This window comes from Triticum aestivum, chromosome 2D (assembly GCF_018294505.1).
Source record: "Triticum aestivum cultivar Chinese Spring chromosome 2D, IWGSC CS RefSeq v2.1, whole genome shotgun sequence".
Taxonomy (NCBI): Eukaryota; Viridiplantae; Streptophyta; class Magnoliopsida; order Poales; family Poaceae; genus Triticum; species Triticum aestivum.
In genome coordinates, this window is record NC_057799.1 from 579,833,366 (window position 1) to 579,851,493 (window position 18,128).

At 44.8% G+C, this 18,128-nt stretch overlaps 2 protein-coding genes across 2 annotated transcripts; both read right to left on the reverse strand.

Moving 5' to 3' along the window:
• Window positions 1-544: 544 nt before the first annotated feature.
• On the reverse strand, window positions 545-1,914 carry LOC123050122 (BTB/POZ and MATH domain-containing protein 3-like). Its single transcript, XM_044472959.1, has one exon. It carries the CDS (start codon window positions 1,885-1,887, stop codon window positions 808-810), a length of 1,080 nt encoding a protein of 359 aa, XP_044328894.1. The 5' UTR covers window positions 1,888-1,914; the 3' UTR covers window positions 545-807.
• Window positions 1,915-4,115: 2,201 nt separating this feature from the next.
• On the reverse strand, window positions 4,116-5,266 carry LOC123050123 (BTB/POZ and MATH domain-containing protein 2-like). Its single transcript, XM_044472960.1, has one exon. The coding sequence runs from the start codon at window positions 5,222-5,224 to the stop codon at window positions 4,265-4,267; it is 960 nt and encodes a 319-aa protein (XP_044328895.1). The 5' UTR covers window positions 5,225-5,266; the 3' UTR covers window positions 4,116-4,264.
• Between the last annotated feature and the right edge of the window lie 12,862 nt (window positions 5,267-18,128).

Below are 18,128 nucleotides of genomic sequence, written 5' to 3' on the forward strand. Positions count from 1 at the left end.
ATGTACAAAGTTCGAGCACCGAGGCTCATCACCAGGTCCACAAGGCTGGACATAGTGGTGAGTAACTTAGACCAATAACATGTACATGTTACTAGTCTATGTAACTATCTTCATAGTGGTTAGTGTCATATGTATGATAACACAGAAAACTTCATTTATTACTTTGTAGAATTATTTTTTTCGTTGAAAACCGCTATTAATGGTAACATATTATGTTACTCAATTTATCTCTCCTCATTAGTTACTTGACACATCATCCTTTTTGCCTGTGTGGCATGCATATTACTACTTATGTTACTCTCCCACTATGAGCAGCCTAAACATTTACCCATGTTTTGACATCTGACGAAGCAATACATGTAAAATCAATCATAATGCCAAAAGTTTTGTGCGAGATAGTACGGCCAGAGAGAACCCTGATGTTCCATCGAACAAGCCCACCAGACACACAAGGAAAATGACGAAACGAATACAAATTTGCAAATTAACGAGCAATCAAAACACTTTCCTTAGCCTATTGCAAACACACGATCTAGGGGGCACTTTCTTCAATCTTATTTCTAGGCGCTGGCCATTTGAAATCGATATTCAGACCAACAGAGAACGTTCCACAAAAACACATCTATGACCGACGACGACGCCATACACTGAACTGAAACGGCAGACTGAGAAAAGGCACGAGCACCAAGGCTGGCAAAGAAGACGCTCCTCTGTGAGCTCCGCTGAAACAATCGCACTCACCTGGTGGACTGCTAGTGCGGGAGGCATGCCCACATCGGATTTCTTATACGCCTAGCTAGAAGAGGTTCACGGGAGCGCCATCTCAACATATCCTTCCTTGTCGCTTCTAAGAACACGACGGAGCTTGGCGTCACTTCTTAGACCACGACGGAGCTTGGTGGTGACGATGGGTGTGGGAGCTGAATTGACACGTTTACCTCGAGTACGCCCACGTGCGGCAGCCGGAAACAACTCCTGGCATGCATCCTTGAGTCGCTTGCAGTGGTGCTGATCTGCCAACGCCAACATGGTTGCGATGGTCTCCGTGTCGATTCTTTTGCACAAGTCTTCCTCGCAGATAAGTTTCAGTCTGTCAAGCCCGTACCTATCAGCCGCCACCAGTAAATGCTGCATGGCCGCGGCGCTATAGCCTCCTTCGTCGGGGCATGGCGGCAGGGAGTCCGTGTAGATGTAGTGAAGCATAGTCTCAAAGATGAAAGGCTTCACGCCGACGATCTTGACGCGCCCCATGTCCTTGTCCGCCATGGGGCCGTAGAGCTGAGCTTCAAAGACGGGCGACCGTGCGGCCAGGAGAGGACTGTGGGCGTGGAACTTCTGACGGCACACGTGGAACGTAACGTCCGTGCCTCGCCCGTCCCCTAGCACGCGCTCGAGGTGGAAAGGCAGCTCCACCGGTAGCGAATCATGTATGACGGTGACGTCGCACAGTACCGTGAAGCAGCCGTCCCCGAGCTGCGACAGCGATTCCAGCTTGGCCTTGTCGACGAATTTGTAGTGGCCCCAGCTATCGTCCTTGTATGGCCCCGAAGAGAAGACGCGCTTCGACACGTCGAAGCTTGCTACCGGCGGTAACCGGCCCTTCTTCTCCAGCATTCTCATCCTGAACTTGGTGCTCACGTCCACGTCTTGGCTAAGATAGGTCAGGAACGCTGAGGCGTTGCCGGCACAGTCCTCGTTTTCCCCGTCCGGGAAGAAGTCGATGCGCCAGTCATAGCCGCCGACTCTCAAGGCCGGGGAAGAAACGAACTTGCTGACGCCCATGCCCGTGAGCTGCAGGTAGTTGGTCACCTCGAGACATAGAGTCGCGGTGGTCTCTATGAAGATCGTCGACGACGTTATCTTCTCAGGTACGCGCTCTCCTGCCATGGATCGGAGAAGGTAGGCGAAAACGCATTCACGGGAAAACAACCTGAAGGGAGTTTTCTTTTGGAGAGATGTAGACTACTTGGATAGGAAGACCAAATCATGGAAAGAAATCAAGGACTCTGATCGACTGGACTCGTAGAGTCGTAGGGAACCGTATAAAGAGTCAACACTGTAGGTCCAGCGTAAAGGTCAAGGGCATCGGCGTAAATTTTGACCTTTACTCAGCTTAAATTTTGTACCAGATATTTCCAAACCAAAAATGAAGGAATATTGGTACTCCCAAAATAAACAGCGAAGTTCCAAACACACCTGACCATCCATTGAGGAGTATTGGGATGCATATTATGGACTTTTGCCTGACAGAAATCAAAAACCCTCGATCAAGATAAGTTTTGGATTTTTTAATAGAGAAGGCAGATGCTGGACTTTATAAATAAAGTCATCATGGCAAAAGTTTTTTCTTCCAACAACTAGACGGTCGTAGGAGTAATAGAGCTTTACGTTGGAATTTGCTAGTGGGCTTTTGGCCCAGAGCCGAACTAAAATTCTGAAATTCTTTTGGCACATTCATGCACACATGTGAGTGGTGCGAGTGAGACTAAAGTTTAGTCCCACCTCATAAGTTGAGAGAGAGTTGCACCTCTTTATAAGTTGAGAAGAGGAGACCTACATGCCCGGGTGGAGCGAGGAGAAGTTTATGCCCGGGTGGTTTGTTCACACAGAACAAGATGAGGAGGTGTAACCCTGTGGCTTTCGGCATGACAACGGCTGTCAAGGTCTAAAATGTTTGTCTGAATGCCTGCGCTCCACAGGTGCGTGCCTATCAGGCTATGAGAAAAAAAATTGTAACTGGGATGTGCAGATCCTTGAATAGTAATTTGGTTCGGAAACTAACGACAATTTAAATGAACAAAATTTCAGCCAACCCACTGCACCAGATGCTGATGGTCGTTGAGTTTGGATCTTCACCGTTCGATGTTGGCATGGGACATGAGGAGAGCGACGACGAGTTGTCATTAGTCTTCTATATATGAAGCTGTGCAGCAGTGCGGAGACAAGAAGGAACTCGGCGGGTACGTGCTGAGTGACGTGCTCCGTTTTAGTACATTTGTACATTCGTTTACTTTGCTTAATGATTGCTGATTTGCTTGCTTTGCTGTTGACTGTTCCAGACAATGCACCTCTTTATGTGTGAACAAACCATCTTTATAAGGCGAGCGCTCCTACTCCTCGCTCGCCTCGCCACGCCTCGTCACGACGCGCCGCGCCGCGGGAATGAGCCGAGCCGAGGACAGAGCTATGCACGTTGTCTATATTTTTGATGCTCGAAAAAATTAATAAGTCATTAATTAATAATTAATGGACGCGTTAATTACTCAGCCGTTTCCGATCCTTTTGGATCATGGGGCTGTTACTCCCGCATCATATAGTCAGGCAGACGTCTACCCTAGCCGCCGCCGTATCGTATGGTTTAACACCACCGTTCCAGAGCATTGCGCCGCCACGCAAGTCTTCTCCATCCCTCCTTCCGGCGTGCACCGCAAGAAGGGACAGCAGGCCTCCGGAACCCCGCCTCTCGTGATCCTGTACGGGAGATGAGCGATCAGGTTTTTGGGGAGCGCACTCGCGCGACTGCTGACAGCGGCGACTTCGCCAACGACGACTTCTTCCCCGACCTCGGCAACCTCATCCTCGACAACATGGGCGACAACATCAACGCCGGCGGTGCTGCTCCCGCTGCACCGTATGTCACTCTATCCTTCTTGTTCGAGATCGTGGTAGAATTCATGTTCTAGTATGTGCCCTAGATGTGATCTGTTCATCTACTATGCTAGTTCGCATGATTAGTTTAATCTCTGCTATTGCTGTCAGGATTTATCTTCTGTTTATTCGGATTAAATCTCCTGGTAATTTGCTCATATTTCCAACACTTTAAGGTCTTTAATACCTATAATAAATATCATACATGTTTTTCCAAAAAAGAAATAATCATACATATACCTTTATTACTTTTAAATTTGTTTTGCTCGAGTCTTTCTACACAGGCTATATGTGGTTCATGTCCTTTCAGATATGGTGCTGAAGTTGGTGTTTCAACATTTGTGGCTTAGAAATATCTGGTACAACATTTATTTCAAAGAACACCTCCTGACAAAATTATTGTTATGCAAAACAAAGAACAATTAACATTAACATTTTGTAGGTATCTTTGTAATCAATTTTATCCTCTCGACTACTACTTTGGTCCTTGAATCTCCCCCTCCAAAGCCCCATATGTGAAGACACTTGTGATGAACTGCTCCAAGAAACTTATCTTCTTTTTTTTTTGCGAGTTGCTCCAAGAAACTTATCAATCGGTCGCCAAGACGGGCAGCCATTACTTGGGCGATGATTTGAACTCCGTGCATGCAACTTTGAGGCGTTTGCACTGGTGCTGATCTGCCAGCGCCGACATGGTTGTGATGGTCTCTGAGTCGATTCTTTTGCACAGTTCTTCTTCGCATACCAGCTTCAACCTTTCTAGGCCGTACCTATTTGCTGCCACCAGTAAATGCTGCATCACCCTGATGTCGTTGCCTCCTCCGTCGTCGTACGGTGGCAGCGACTCTGTGTAGATGTAGTGAAGCATCATCTTGAATATGGCAGGCTCCACGTCAACAATCTCCACTTGCCGCACATCCTTCTCCGCCATTAGGTCAAATAGCTGCGCCGCAAAGACCGGCGATCGCGCCGCCAGGAGAAAACTGTGAGCGCGGAACTCCTGGTTGGCTACGTTGAACGTCACGTCGGCGCCCCTCCCGTCCTCGAGCATGCGCTCGAGGTGGCTGTGCAGCTGCAGAGACGGTGCCTCGTCCATGACGACGGTGAGGACGCACAGTACCGTGAAGCAGCCGTCCCCGAGCTGCGACAGCGATTCCAGCTTGGCCCTCTCCACGAATTTGGGGTGGCCCCACTCATCGTATGATTCGTATCTCGGTGTTTTTGAAGAGAAGACGCGCTTCCTCGGGTCGAAGCTTGCCACCGGCACCTGGCCCTTGGTCTGCAGCATGCTCAACGTGAACCGGGTGCTCACGTCCTTGACTTGGCTGCGGCAGAACACGTACGCGGAGGCGTTGCCGGCACAGTGCCGGTCTTTTCCGCCTGGGTAGAACCTCATCTCCCACTCGTAGCCACCGACCGGGAAGACGCGCGAGCTAACGAACTCGCCGATGCCCATGTCCTTGATCTGCAGGTAGTCGGGCACCTCCAAACTGAGTGTGCCCGTGTGCTCCTTGAAGCTGCTTGACGATATGGTCTCCCGTACATGCACCACTGCCGTGGCCGAGCTTTTACCCATGGCGAAGGTAGACGACGACGGGTCACGGGCAAACACGATCGAGCAAAATAAATAACTTGGAAAGGAAGCACAGATTATATATGGAATTGATCCAAGGACTCCTATATATACGATCGGTCTGGTAGTAGGCACCGTAAAGAGCCAAAACTGTAGGTTTTGTATGGTCACCCAAATACTCGTGGTAGGAGCGAACCAACTTGTGGTTGGATGGTTAGAGGGACTGCGGTATCCCCAGCCCACCAGGGTTCAAATCCAGGTGCTCGCATTTATTTCTTGATTTATTTCAGAATTTCCGGCGATGCGCATTCAGTGGGAGGAGACGTTCCCGTCGACGACGAGGCGTCTACGGTGACTTTGTAAATCTCAAGATGATATGCCGGCTCAGTCTTTCGGAGGTGCTCATAAGGATAGGGTGTGCGTGTCAGTCTTTCGGAGGTGCTCATAAGGATAGGGTGTGCGTGTGTGCGTTCATAGGGGTGAGTGTATGCGCGTGTATATGAACGCTTGTGTCTGTACTGATGTTTAAAAAAAATACTCGTGATAGGAAGGTCAGTTGCCAGGGTCTATACTCAATGGGCAGCACTAGGCGCCGGTCGACCGGCCGCGTGCCCCATCCGATTGACCCCGCCCGCACAATTGGATTCCTCCTGATTTATTTTTAGAAACACATGTAATTTTATTTATACTCATAACAATTACAGGTACACTGATTTGGATCTAAAATCCAAAAAACATAAAGTAACTCATATGACTAAGAATTGTAATGAAATCTTGGAAACACATTCTGCTAGAAAAAAAATACTTCAAAGAGGTCGGTAAAGAGGTTGCAATTGGACTGGAGCAACGATTTTGTCACTCTTTCACCCGCTATAGTACCAGCCAAGTTTTTTTTACAACCGGTTTGTAACAGTGGGGTCTGCTACATTCCATGTGGTTGTTGTTCTGGTGCTTTGGTCCTTTGGGGCCTTAGCACTATGATTCCGCGATTGTCTACTACAATAAATTGTGCCCGGCTTCATCAAGGGAGGAGCGATGACGGCGGCGCGCCTTCGACTCACTTCAGTGCTTGTAGTCGTGGCTAGGTGGTCTATGGATCTAGATGTAATTTTTATTTCTGGTGTTCGTTGTACTACCATGATTGGAGATGAATAGATTGGAAGTTTTCATGCAAAAAAAAGTTTGATGTTTAAGGGTCCTTTGGGGCCGATCGATCTTCTCCGTGGCGCAAAGGACTCTTGATGTTCAAGGGTCTTTATTATACGTATAAAAAATTGTGGTCTTAAAAACATGACCTCATCAGTCAATGCGGCAATAGCTCACGTAAAACATAAGTATTTGCAACTCAAAAGGAAAACATACGTAGTACTCCCTCCGTCCGGAAATACTTGTCGGGATCCATTTCTCCGACATATTTCCGGACGGAGGGGATATCAACTTCCTAAGGTTGGCCATAGTGGGGATAACATAAGTAGTATCATGCACTTGGGACTCGTAAACTTGCTTATGTGGCAGGCAATTAAAGAAGAGAGAGATGGTTATAGTACACTAGTGGAAAAAGGGTCATTTGTCCCGGTTCATAAGGCCCATCTGTCCCGGTTGTGGAACCGGGACTAAAGGGTCGTTACTAATGCCCTAGGCCTTTAGTCCCGGTTCTTATACCAACCGGGACAGATGGGCCTCCACGTGGCCGCTCCGGCGAGCCCAGGCAGGAGGGCCTTTGTGAAGGAAATATGCCCAAGAGGCAATAATAAAGTTATTATTTATTTCCTTATATCATGATAAATGTTTATTATTCATGCTAGAATTGTATTAACCGAAAACATAATACATATGTGAATACATAGACAAACAGAGTGTCACTAGTATACCTCTACTTGACTAGCTCGTTAATCAAAGATGGTTATGTTTCCTAGCCATAGACATAAGTTGTCATTTGATTAACAAGATCACCTCATTAGGAGAATGACGTGATTGACTTGACCCATTCCATTAGCTTAGCACCCGATCGTTTAGTATGTTGCTATTGCTTTCTTCATGACTTATACATGTTCCTCTAACTATGAGATTATGCAACTCCCGTTTACCGGAGAAACACTTTGTGTGCTACCAAACGCCACAACGTAAATGGGTGATTATAAAGGTGCTCTACAGGTGTCTCCAAAGGTACTTGTTGGGTTGGCGTATTTCGAGATTAGGATTTGTCACTCCGATTGTCGGAGAGGTATCTCTGGGCCCACTCGGTAATGCACATCACTATAAGCCTTGCAAGCATTGTGACTAATAAGTTAGTTGCGGGATGATGTCTTACGGAACGAGTAAAGAGACTTGCCGGTAACGAGATTGAACTAGGTATCGAGATACCGACGATCGAATCTCGGGCAAGTAACATACTGATGACAAAGGGAACAACGTATGTTGTTATGCGGTCTGACCGATAAAGATCTTCGTAGAATATGTGGGAGCCAATATGGGCATCCAGGTCCCGCTATTGGTTATTGACCGGAGACGTGTCTCGGTCATGTCTACATAGTTCTCGAACCCGTAGGGTCCGCACGCTTAAAGTTCCGATGACAGTTTTATTATGAGTTAATGTATGTTGATGTACCGAAGGAGTTCGGAGTCCCGGATGAGATCGGGGACATGACGAGGAGTCTCGAAATGGTCGAGACGTAAAGATCGATATATTGGACGACTATATTCGGACTTCGGAAAGGTTCCGAGTGATTCGGGTATTTTTTGGAGTACCGGAGAGTTACGGGAATACGTATTGGGCCTTATTGGGCCATACGGGAAAGAAGAAAAAGGGCCTCAAGGGTGGCCGCACCCCTCCCCTTGGTCTGGTCCGAATTGGACTAGGGAAGGGGGGCGCCTTCTCTTTTTCCCTTCCTCTTTTCCTATTCCATATGGGAGGTGGAATCCTACTAGGACTAGGGAGTCCTAGTAGGACTCCACACTTGGTGCGCCCCCTCCTAGGGCCGGCCTCCTCCTCCCTTGCTCCTTTATATACGGGGGCAGGGGGGCACCCCAGAGACACAACAATTGATCCTTGAGATCTCTTAGCCGTGTGCGGTGCCCCCCTCCACCATATTACACCTCGATAATACCGTTGCGGAGCTTAGGCGAAGCCCTGCGCCGGTGGAACATCATCATCGTCACCACGCCGTCGTGCTGACGAAACTCTCCCTCAACACTCAGCTGGATCGGAGTTCGAGGGACGTCATCGAGCTGAACGTGTGTAGAACTCGGAGGTGCCGTGCGTTCGGTACTTGATCGGTCGGATCGTGAAGACGTACGACTACATCAACCGCGTTGTGATAATGCTTCCGCTGTCGGTCTACGAGGGTACGTGGACAACACTCTCCCCTCTCGTTGCTATGCATCACCATGATCTTGCGTGTGCGTAGGAATTTTTTTGAAATTACTACGTTCCCCAACAGTGGCATCCGAGCCTGGTTTTATGCGTTGATGCTATGCACGAGTAGAACACAAGTGAGTTGTGGGCGATATAAGTCATACTGCTTACCAGCATGTCATACTTTGGTTCAGCGGTATTGTGAGATGAAGCGGCCCGGACCGACATTACGCGTACGCTTACGCGAGACTGGTTTCACCGTTTGGAGCACTCGTTGCTTAAAGGTGACTGGCGGGTGTCTGTCTCTCTCACTTTAGTTGAACCGAGTGTGGCTACGCCCGGTCCTTGCGAAGGTTAAAACAGCACCAACTTGACAAACTATCATTGTGGTTTTGATGCGTAGGTAAGAACGGTTCTTGCTAAGCCCGTAGCAGCCACGTAAAACTTGCAACAACAAAGTAGAGGACGTCTAACTTGTTTTTGCAGGGCATGTTGTGATGTGATATGGTCAAGACATGATGTGATATAATGTGTTGTATGAGATGATCATGTTTTGTAACCGAGTTATCGGCAACTGGCAGGAGCCATATGGTTGTCGCTTTATTGTATGAGATGCAATCGCCATGTAATAGTTTTACTTTATCACTAAGCGGCAGCGATAGTCGTAAAAGCAATAAGTTGGCGAGATGACAACGATGCTACGATGGAGATCAAGGTGTCGCGTCGGTGACGATGGTGATCATGACGGTGCTTCGGAGATGGAGATCACAAGCACGGTGCTTCGGAGATGGAGATCACAAGCACAAGATGATGATGGCCATATCATATCACTTATATTGATTGCATGTGATGTTAATCCTTTATGCATCTTATCTTGCTTTGATTGACGGTAGCATTATAAGATGATCTCTCACTAAAATTTCAAGATAAAAGTGTTCTCCCTGAGTATGCACCGTTGCAAAAGTTCTTCGTGCTGAGACACCACGTGTTAATCGGGTGTGATAGGCTCTACGTTCAAATACAACGGGTGCAAAACAGTTGCACACGCGGAATACTCAGGTTAAACTTGACGAGCCTAGCATATACAGATATGGCCTCGGAACACAGAGACCGAAAGGTCAAGCGTGAATCATATAGTAGATATGATCAACATAGTGATGTTCACCATTGAAACTACTCCATCTCACGTGTTAATCGGACATGGTTTAGTTGCTTTGGATCACGTAATCACTTAGATGATTAGAGAGATGTCTATCTAAGTGGGAGTTCTTAAGTAATATGATTAATTGAACTTAAATTTATCATGAACTTAGTCCTGATAGTATTTTGCAAATTATGTTGTAGATCAATAGCTCGCGTTGTTGCTTCCCTGTGTTTATTTTTGTTCCTAGAGAAAAATTATGTTGAAAGATGTTAGTAGCAAAGATGCGGATTGCATCCGTGATCTGAGGATTATCCTCATTGCTGCACAGAAAAATTATGTCCTTGATGCACCGCTAGGTGACAGACCTATTGCAGGAGCAGATGCAGACGTTATGAACGTTTGGCTAGCTCAATATGATGACTACTTGATAGTTTAGTGCACCATGCTTAACGGCTTAGAATTGGGACTTCAAAGACGTTTTGAACGTCATGGACCATATGAGATGTTCCAGGAGTTGAAGTTAATATTTCAAGCAAATACCCGAGTTGAGAGATATGAAATCTCCAACAAGTTCTATAGCAAAAAGATGGAGGAGAATCGCTCAACTAGTGAGCATGTGCTCAGATTGTCTGGGTACTACAATCGCTTGAATCAAGTGGGAGTTTATCTTCCAGATAAAATAGTGATTGACAGAATTCTCTAGTCACCATCACCAAGTTAGTAGAACTTCGTGATGAACTATGGTATGCAAGGGAAGACGAAAGTAATTCCCGAGCTCTTCGTGATGCTGAAATCGACGAAGGTAGAAATCAAGAAAAACATCAAGTGTTGATGGTTGACGAGACCACTTCAAGTGTTGACGGTTGACGAGACCGCTAGTTTCAAGAAAAGGGCAAAGGGAAAAAGGGGAACTTCAAAAAGAACGGCAAGCAAGTTGCTGCTCAAGTGAAGAAGCCTAAGTCTGGTCCTAAGCCTGAGACTAAGTGCTTCTACTGCAAAGGGACTGGTCACTGGAAGCGGAACTACCCCAACTATTTGGTGGATAAGAAGGATGGCAAAGTGAACAAAGGTATATTTGATATACAGATTATTGATGTGTACTTTACTAGTGTTTATAGCAATCCCTCAGTAATTGATACTGGTTCAGTTGCTAAAGAGTAGTAACTCGAAAACGGGAGTTGCAGAATAAACAGAGACTAGTAAAAGGCGAGGTGACGATGTGTGTTGGAAGTAGTTCCAAGATTGATATGATCATCATCGCACACTCCCTGTACTTTCGGGATTAGTGTTGAAACTAAATAAGTGTTATTTGGTGTTTGCGTTGAGCATGAATATGATCTGATCATGTTTATTGCAATACGGTTATTCATTTAAGTTAGAGAACAATTGTTGTTCTGTTTACATGAATAAAAACCTTTTATGGTCATACACACCAACGAAAATGGTTTGTTGGATCTCGATCGTAGTGATACACATATTCATAATAATGAAGCCAAAAGATGCAAAGTTAATAATGATAGTGCAACTTATTTGTGGCACTGCCGTTTAGGTCATATTGGTGTAAAGTGCATGAAGAAACTCCATACTGATGAGATTTTGGAATCACTTGATTATGAATCACTTGATGCTTGCGAACCGTGCCTCATGGGCAAGATGACGAAAACGCCGTTCTCCGGAACTATGGAGAGAGCAACAGATTTGTTGAAAATCATACATACAGATGTATGTGGTCCGATGAATATTAAGGCTCGTAGCAGGTATCATTATTTTCTGACCTTCACAGATGATTTGAGCAGATATGGGTATATCTGCTTGATGAAACAGAAGTCTGAAACATTTGAAAAGTTCAAAGAATTTTAGAGTGAAGTGGAAAATCATCGTGACAAGAAAATAAAGTTTCTATGATCTGATCATAGAGAAGAGTATTTGAGTTACGAGTTTGGCCTTCAGTTAAAACAATGTGAAATAGTTTCACTACTCATGCCACCTCGAACACCATGGTGTAATGGTGTGTCCGAACGTCGTAATCGTACTTTATTAGATATGGTGCGATATATGATGTATCTTACCGATCTACCACTATCGTTTTGGGGTTATGCATTAAAGACAGCTGCATTCACATTAAATAGGGCACCATCAAAATCCGTTGAGACGACGCCTTATGAACTGTGGTTTGGCAAGAAACCAAAGTTGTCGTTTCTTAAAATTTTGGGGTTGCGATGCTTATGTGAAAAAATTTCATCCTGATAAGCTCAAACCCAAATCGGAGAAATGTGTCTTCATAGGATACCCAAAGGAGACAGTTGGGTACACCTTCTATCACAGATCCGAAGGCAAGACATTCGTTGCTAAGTATGGATCCATTCTAGAGAAGGAGTTTCTCTCGAAAGATGTGAGTGGGAGGAAAGTAGAACTTGATGAGGTAACTGTACCTGCTCCCTTATTGGATCACAGAAATCTGTTCCTGTGACTTCTACACCAATTAGTGAGGAAGTTAATGATGATGATCATGTAACTTCAGATCAAGTTACTACCAAACCTCATAGGTAAACCAGAGTAAGATCCGCACCAGAGTGGTACGGTAATCCTGTTCTGGAGGTTATGTTACTAGACCATGACGAACCTACGAACTATGAAGAAGCGATGGTGAGCCCAGATTCCGCAAAATGGCTTGAGACCATGAAATCTGAGATGAGATCCATGTATGAGAACAAAGTGTGGACTTTGGTTGACTTGCCCGATGATCGGCAAGCAATTGAGAATAAATGGATTGTCAAGAGGAAGACGGACGCTGATAGTAGTATCACTATCTACAAAGCTAGAATTGTCGCAAAAAGGTTTTCGACAAGTTCAAGATGTTGACTACAATGAGAGTTTCTCACTTGTATCTATGCTTAAGTCTGTCCGAATTATGTTAGCAATTGCCGCATTTTATGAAATCTGGCAAAGGGATAAACAAAACTGCATTCCTTGATGGATTTATTAAAGAAGAGTTGTATATGATACAACCAGAAGGTTTTGTCAATCCTAAAGGTGCTAACAAAATATGCAAGCTCCAGCGATCCATCAATGGACTGGTGCAAGCATCTCGGAGTTGGAATATACGCTTTGATAAGTTGATCAAAGCATATAGTTGTATACAGACTTGCGGTGAAGCCTGTATTTACAAGAAAGTGAGTGGGAGCACTACAGCATTTCTGATAAGTATATGTGAATGACATATTGTTGATCGGAAATAATGTAGAATTATTCTGCAAAGCATAAAGGAGTGTTTGAAAGGAGTTTTTCAAAGATAGACCTCGGTGAAGCTGCTTACATATTGAGCATCAAGATATATAGAGATAGATGAAGACGCTTGATAAGTTTTTCAATGAGTACATATCTTAACAAGATTTTGAAGTAGTTCAAAATAGAACAGTCAAAGAAAAGAGTTCTTGCCTATGTTACAAGGTGTGAAATTGAGTAAAGACTCAAAGCCCGACCACGGCAAAAGATAGAAAGAGAATGAAATTCATTCCCTATGCCTTGGCCATAGGTTCTATAAAGTATGCCATGCTGTGTACCAGATCAATTGTATACCCTACACTGATTTTAGCAAGGGAGTACAATAGTGATCTAGGAGTAGATCACTGGACATCGGTCAAAATTATCCTTACTGGAATAAGGATATGTTTCTCGATTATGGAAGTGACAAAAGGCTCGTCGTAAAAGGTTACATCGATGCAAGTTTTGACACTAATCTAGATGACTCTAAGTCTCGGTCTAGATACATATTGAAAGTGGGAGCAATTAGCTAGAGTAGCTCCATGCAGAGCATTGTAGACATAGAAATTTGCAAAATACTTACGGATCTGAATGTGACAGACCCGTTGACTAAAATTATCTCACAAGCAAAACATGATCACACCTTAGTACTCTTTGGGTGTTAATCACATAGCGATGTGAACTAGATTACTGACTCTAGTAAACCCTTTGGGTGATGGTCACATGACGATGTGAACCATGGGTGTTAATCACATGGTGATGTGAACTATTCATGTTAAATCACATGGCGATGTGAACTAGATTATTGACTCTAGTGCAAGTGGGAGACTGAAGGAAATATGCCCTAGAGGCAATAATAAAGTTATTATTTATTTCCTTATATCATGATAAATGTTTATTATTCATGCTAGAATTGTATTAACCGGAAACATAATACATGTGTGAATACATAGACAAACAGAGTGTCACTAGTATGCCTCTACTTGACTAGCTCGTTAATCAAAGATGATTATGTTTCCTAGCCATAGACATAAGTTGTCATTTGATTAACGAGATCACCTCATTAGGAGAATGACGTGATTGACTTGACCCATTCCGTTAGCTTAGCACCCGATCGTTTAGTATGTTGCTATTTCTTTCTTCATGACTTATACATGTTCCTCTGACTATGAGATTATGCAACTCCCGTTTACCGGAGGAACACTTTATGTGCTACCAAACGTCACAACGTAAATGGGTGATTATAAAGGTGCTCTACAGGTGTCTCCAAAGGTACTTGTTGGGTTGGCGTATTTCGAGATTAGGATTTGTCACTCCGATTGTCGGAGAGGTATCTCTGGGCCCACTCGGTAATGCACATCACTATAAGCCTTGCAAGCATTGTGACTAATAAGTTAGTTGCGGGATGATGTGTACGGAACGAGTAAAGAGACTTGCCGGTAACGAGATTGAACTAGGTATCGAGATACCGACGATCGAATCTCGGGCAAGTAACATACTGATGACAAAGGGAACAACGTATGTTGTTATGCGGTCTGACCGATAAAGATCTTCGTAGAATATGTGGGAGCCAATATGGGCATCCAGGTCCCGCTATTGGTTATTGACCGGAGACGTGTCTCGGTCATGTCTACATAGTTCTCGAACCCGTAGGGTCCGCACGCTTAAAGTTACGATGACAGTTTTATTATGAGTTAATGTATGTTGATGTACCGAAGGAGTTCGGAGTCCCGATGAGATCGGGGACATGACGAGGAGTCTCGAAATGGTCGAGACGTAAAGATCGATATATTGGACGACTATATTCGGACTTCGGAAAGGTTCCGAGTGATTCGGGTATTTTTTGGAGTACCGGAGAGTTACGGGAATACGTATTGGGCCTTATTGGGCCATACGGGAAAGAAGAAAAAGGGCCTCAAGGGTGGCCGCACCCCTCCCCTTGGTCTGGTCCGAATTGGACTAGGGAAGGGGGGCGCCTTCTCTTTTTCCCTTCCTCTTTTCCTATTCCATATGGGAGGTGGAATCCTACTAGGACTAGGGAGTCCTAGTAGGACTCCACACTTGGTGCGCCCCCTCCAAGGGCCGGCCTCCTCCTCCCTTGCTCCTTTATATACGGGGGCAGGGGGGCACCCCAGAGACACAACAATTGATCCTTGAGATCTCTTAGCCGTGTGCGGTGCCCCCCTCCACCATATTACACCTCGATAATACCGTTGTGGAGCTTAGGCGAAGCCCTGCGCCGGTGGAACATCATCATCGTCACCACGCCGTCGTGCTGACGAAACTCTCCCTCAACACTCGGCTGGATCGGAGTTTGAGGGACGTCATCGAGCTGAACGTGTGTAGAACTCGGAGGTGCCGTGCGTTCGGTACTTGATCGGTCGGATCGTGAAGACGTACGACTACATCAACCGCGTTGTGATAATGCTTCCGCTGTCGTTCTACGAGGGTACGTGGACAACACTCTCCCCTCTCGTTGCTATGCATCACCATGATCTTGCGTGTGCGTAGGAAATTTTTTGAAATTACTACGTTCCCCAACACTTTGGTCCCGGTTGGTAGCACCAACCGGGACCAATAAGCTTCCACGCGTCAGCATTTCAGGGGCTGGGTTTTTTTTGAAAGGAGGTGGTTTAGGCGTTTTGGGGGTTAATTTAGGTTGTTATAGGTAGCTAATAGAGAGATGTGTCCTCTCTTATCTCCGTGCTACTGCTATACTCTTATTTCTAAACATGACTTAGATTGAAGTGAGGCAACATGTGGTGCATGTCGAAAGTAATACTAATCCTAACTTGATCAAGCTTGGATTGTAGTACTTTCGACATGCACCACATGTATGTTGGCTTCACTTCAATCCAATCCATGTTCATTTCACCCACATATATATAATAACTCTTCATGCCCGCATCATGCATCATCATAATAACAAGTCCTACTAATCATCATCATACAACTTCTACTCGTTATTGATAACAAGTCATGCGATCATCATCCTGATGGTCATCGAACCAACCCTACTTAATTGTTCTTAGCACATGATCATCGGTATTATGCAGGATCTAAATACCCTATTTAAGGTAAAATAGCATAAAACAATATAGACCCTGACTCTCCATTATGGAGAATGGAGATCATCCTGTCTCCAATTCTTGCGCGGCGCTTCCTTTTGCTTCCAAGAACCTCCTTACGACAGTCCATACATTTTTTTTCCATTCTCTGATTAGCATGTCTCCACTTCTTTTAGAAATCCGGTATGGACAGTTGAGATTCGTAGGATGACCTGGATATATGTTCAAAACATGAAGGCTGCCATTCTGATACATCAAATGAGGCACACAATCCTCTGGGATTCTCTGTTGAAAAACATAGTAATAACTTCATAGTTAGCAATGATGTACTAGTTTTAGAAGTATGCAAAAGATGCACTGATGTCGTAATAGTAAAAAATCTTACCAGGGTATCTCCATGGTAGTTACCGTAGTTCAACACGTGCACTAGTGGCACGTATTGACCATAATGTTGAGGAGTTTGATTGTAGATATTGTAATTCTCAAGATCAATACAAAATCCGACCAGATGATTTTTCTCCTGATAAGTTAACTCGGAGCCATCGGTGTAGTGGGTTTTGTCTACCATGTTCCGCACATTGTTTGAACAATCAAAATAAGCTGTCAATGGAAATAAGCTGTCAACTATTTTGAAATAAACAATATAAATTAGTTAATAATTAACTATGTTTGAGAAACTCACATAGCAGTAGAACTGGAGGCGTATCAACAAGGACCCAAATGTCCATATTGTCTTGGTCGATGTCAGGATCACCAAGATCCATGGTGACAAGCATATCCTCATCAAAACCATACATCTTGCAAAATGCTTCCCAATTTTTGCAACCAAAATGGGTTACGCTCTCAGCATTATACAGATTTACTTCAAAATCCACATCATGATGGGTCCTTAGGTGAATTTTCTTCGTTTCAAAATTTTCATGGTCTTCAAAATCCATCCTCTCCAAGACATAGCGTCTTGCATGACATGGGATAAGCTATACTCGAATTGTAAAAGATGAAAATTACACATTGAAATAGTTGAAGTCATGCTTAATTACGAAAAAAACACTTGTCGCCGTTGCGTACCGTTTCAACATCGAAGGTCTCCTCGAGCTTAATGCTGAAGCGCCGATCATCGTCTAGGTGAGGCCTGTCGCACAAACCTCGATCGTCGTGGCACCAGCCGCACTCCCCCGGGAGACTTTCGTCGTCCGATGACGACATTTCCTACGTTCATAATTCAAAGATTAAATTTGTACAATTAAATATATGTACTACAAAAACTAAATTAGATCATTATTATTCATCTCGGGTGGACTATCGGTTTGTCGAGTCTTTTCTTGAAAACTCTCAGCGCACGTGGTGTATACATTCGACCGTTGATGATGGTCGCCCCTCCATTTGTCCCCGAGTGCATTACACCAAAATGTCTAGCACACGGGAACGAAGGAGAAGCGACCCCCACGACAACAGTCAGGATTCTTCGTCCTCTCATATATATATATATGGTGAAACTCTCCCTCACTGATTCCTCTCTGACATTTGCGACCGTCGGTGATGGTAGCTCCTCCTTTCGTTCCCGAGTGCATTACACCAAATTTTCTAGCACACGGGAACGAAGGAGAAGCTACCCCCACGACAACAGTCGGGATTCTTCGTCCTCTTATATAAGGTGGAGACTCGACAGACTTAAAGTCAACCCGAAATATTGTTTAATTATCTTTCTAAAAGAGGATTTGGCTGGTCTCACCTCGAGGTCGGAGGGGGTCGGTGATGGGGACGACGGCGGGGATGATGGAGGGGCCGGGGGCTCCTAGATTTCTGCGAAAACAAAAACCCTATAAGCTATCAACTAATCATATGCATACGCCTTGCATAGTGCTCTCCAATTTTAGCATTCAAAGTAGGAGTAGTTTTCCAATTTGAGCATTCGATAAGCAAAATCAAATCGCAAAATAAAGTAGTATTCAAATAAGGATGCATTCAATTATAAGCGAAACTACATCATCTCCATGCGTCCGTACATATCGTCGAATATTATGATGCGTCCGTACATATCGTCGAATATTATCACTAATACACCTCGAATACTAT

Excerpts from the sequence above, each read along its gene's own strand:
- LOC123050123 (XM_044472960.1), bottom strand. The coding sequence starts at position 5,224 with ATGGGTAAAAGCTCGGCCACGGCAGTGGTGCATGTACGGGAGACCATA.
- LOC123050122 (XM_044472959.1), bottom strand. The coding sequence starts at position 1,887 with ATGGCAGGAGAGCGCGTACCTGAGAAGATAACGTCGTCGACGATCTTC.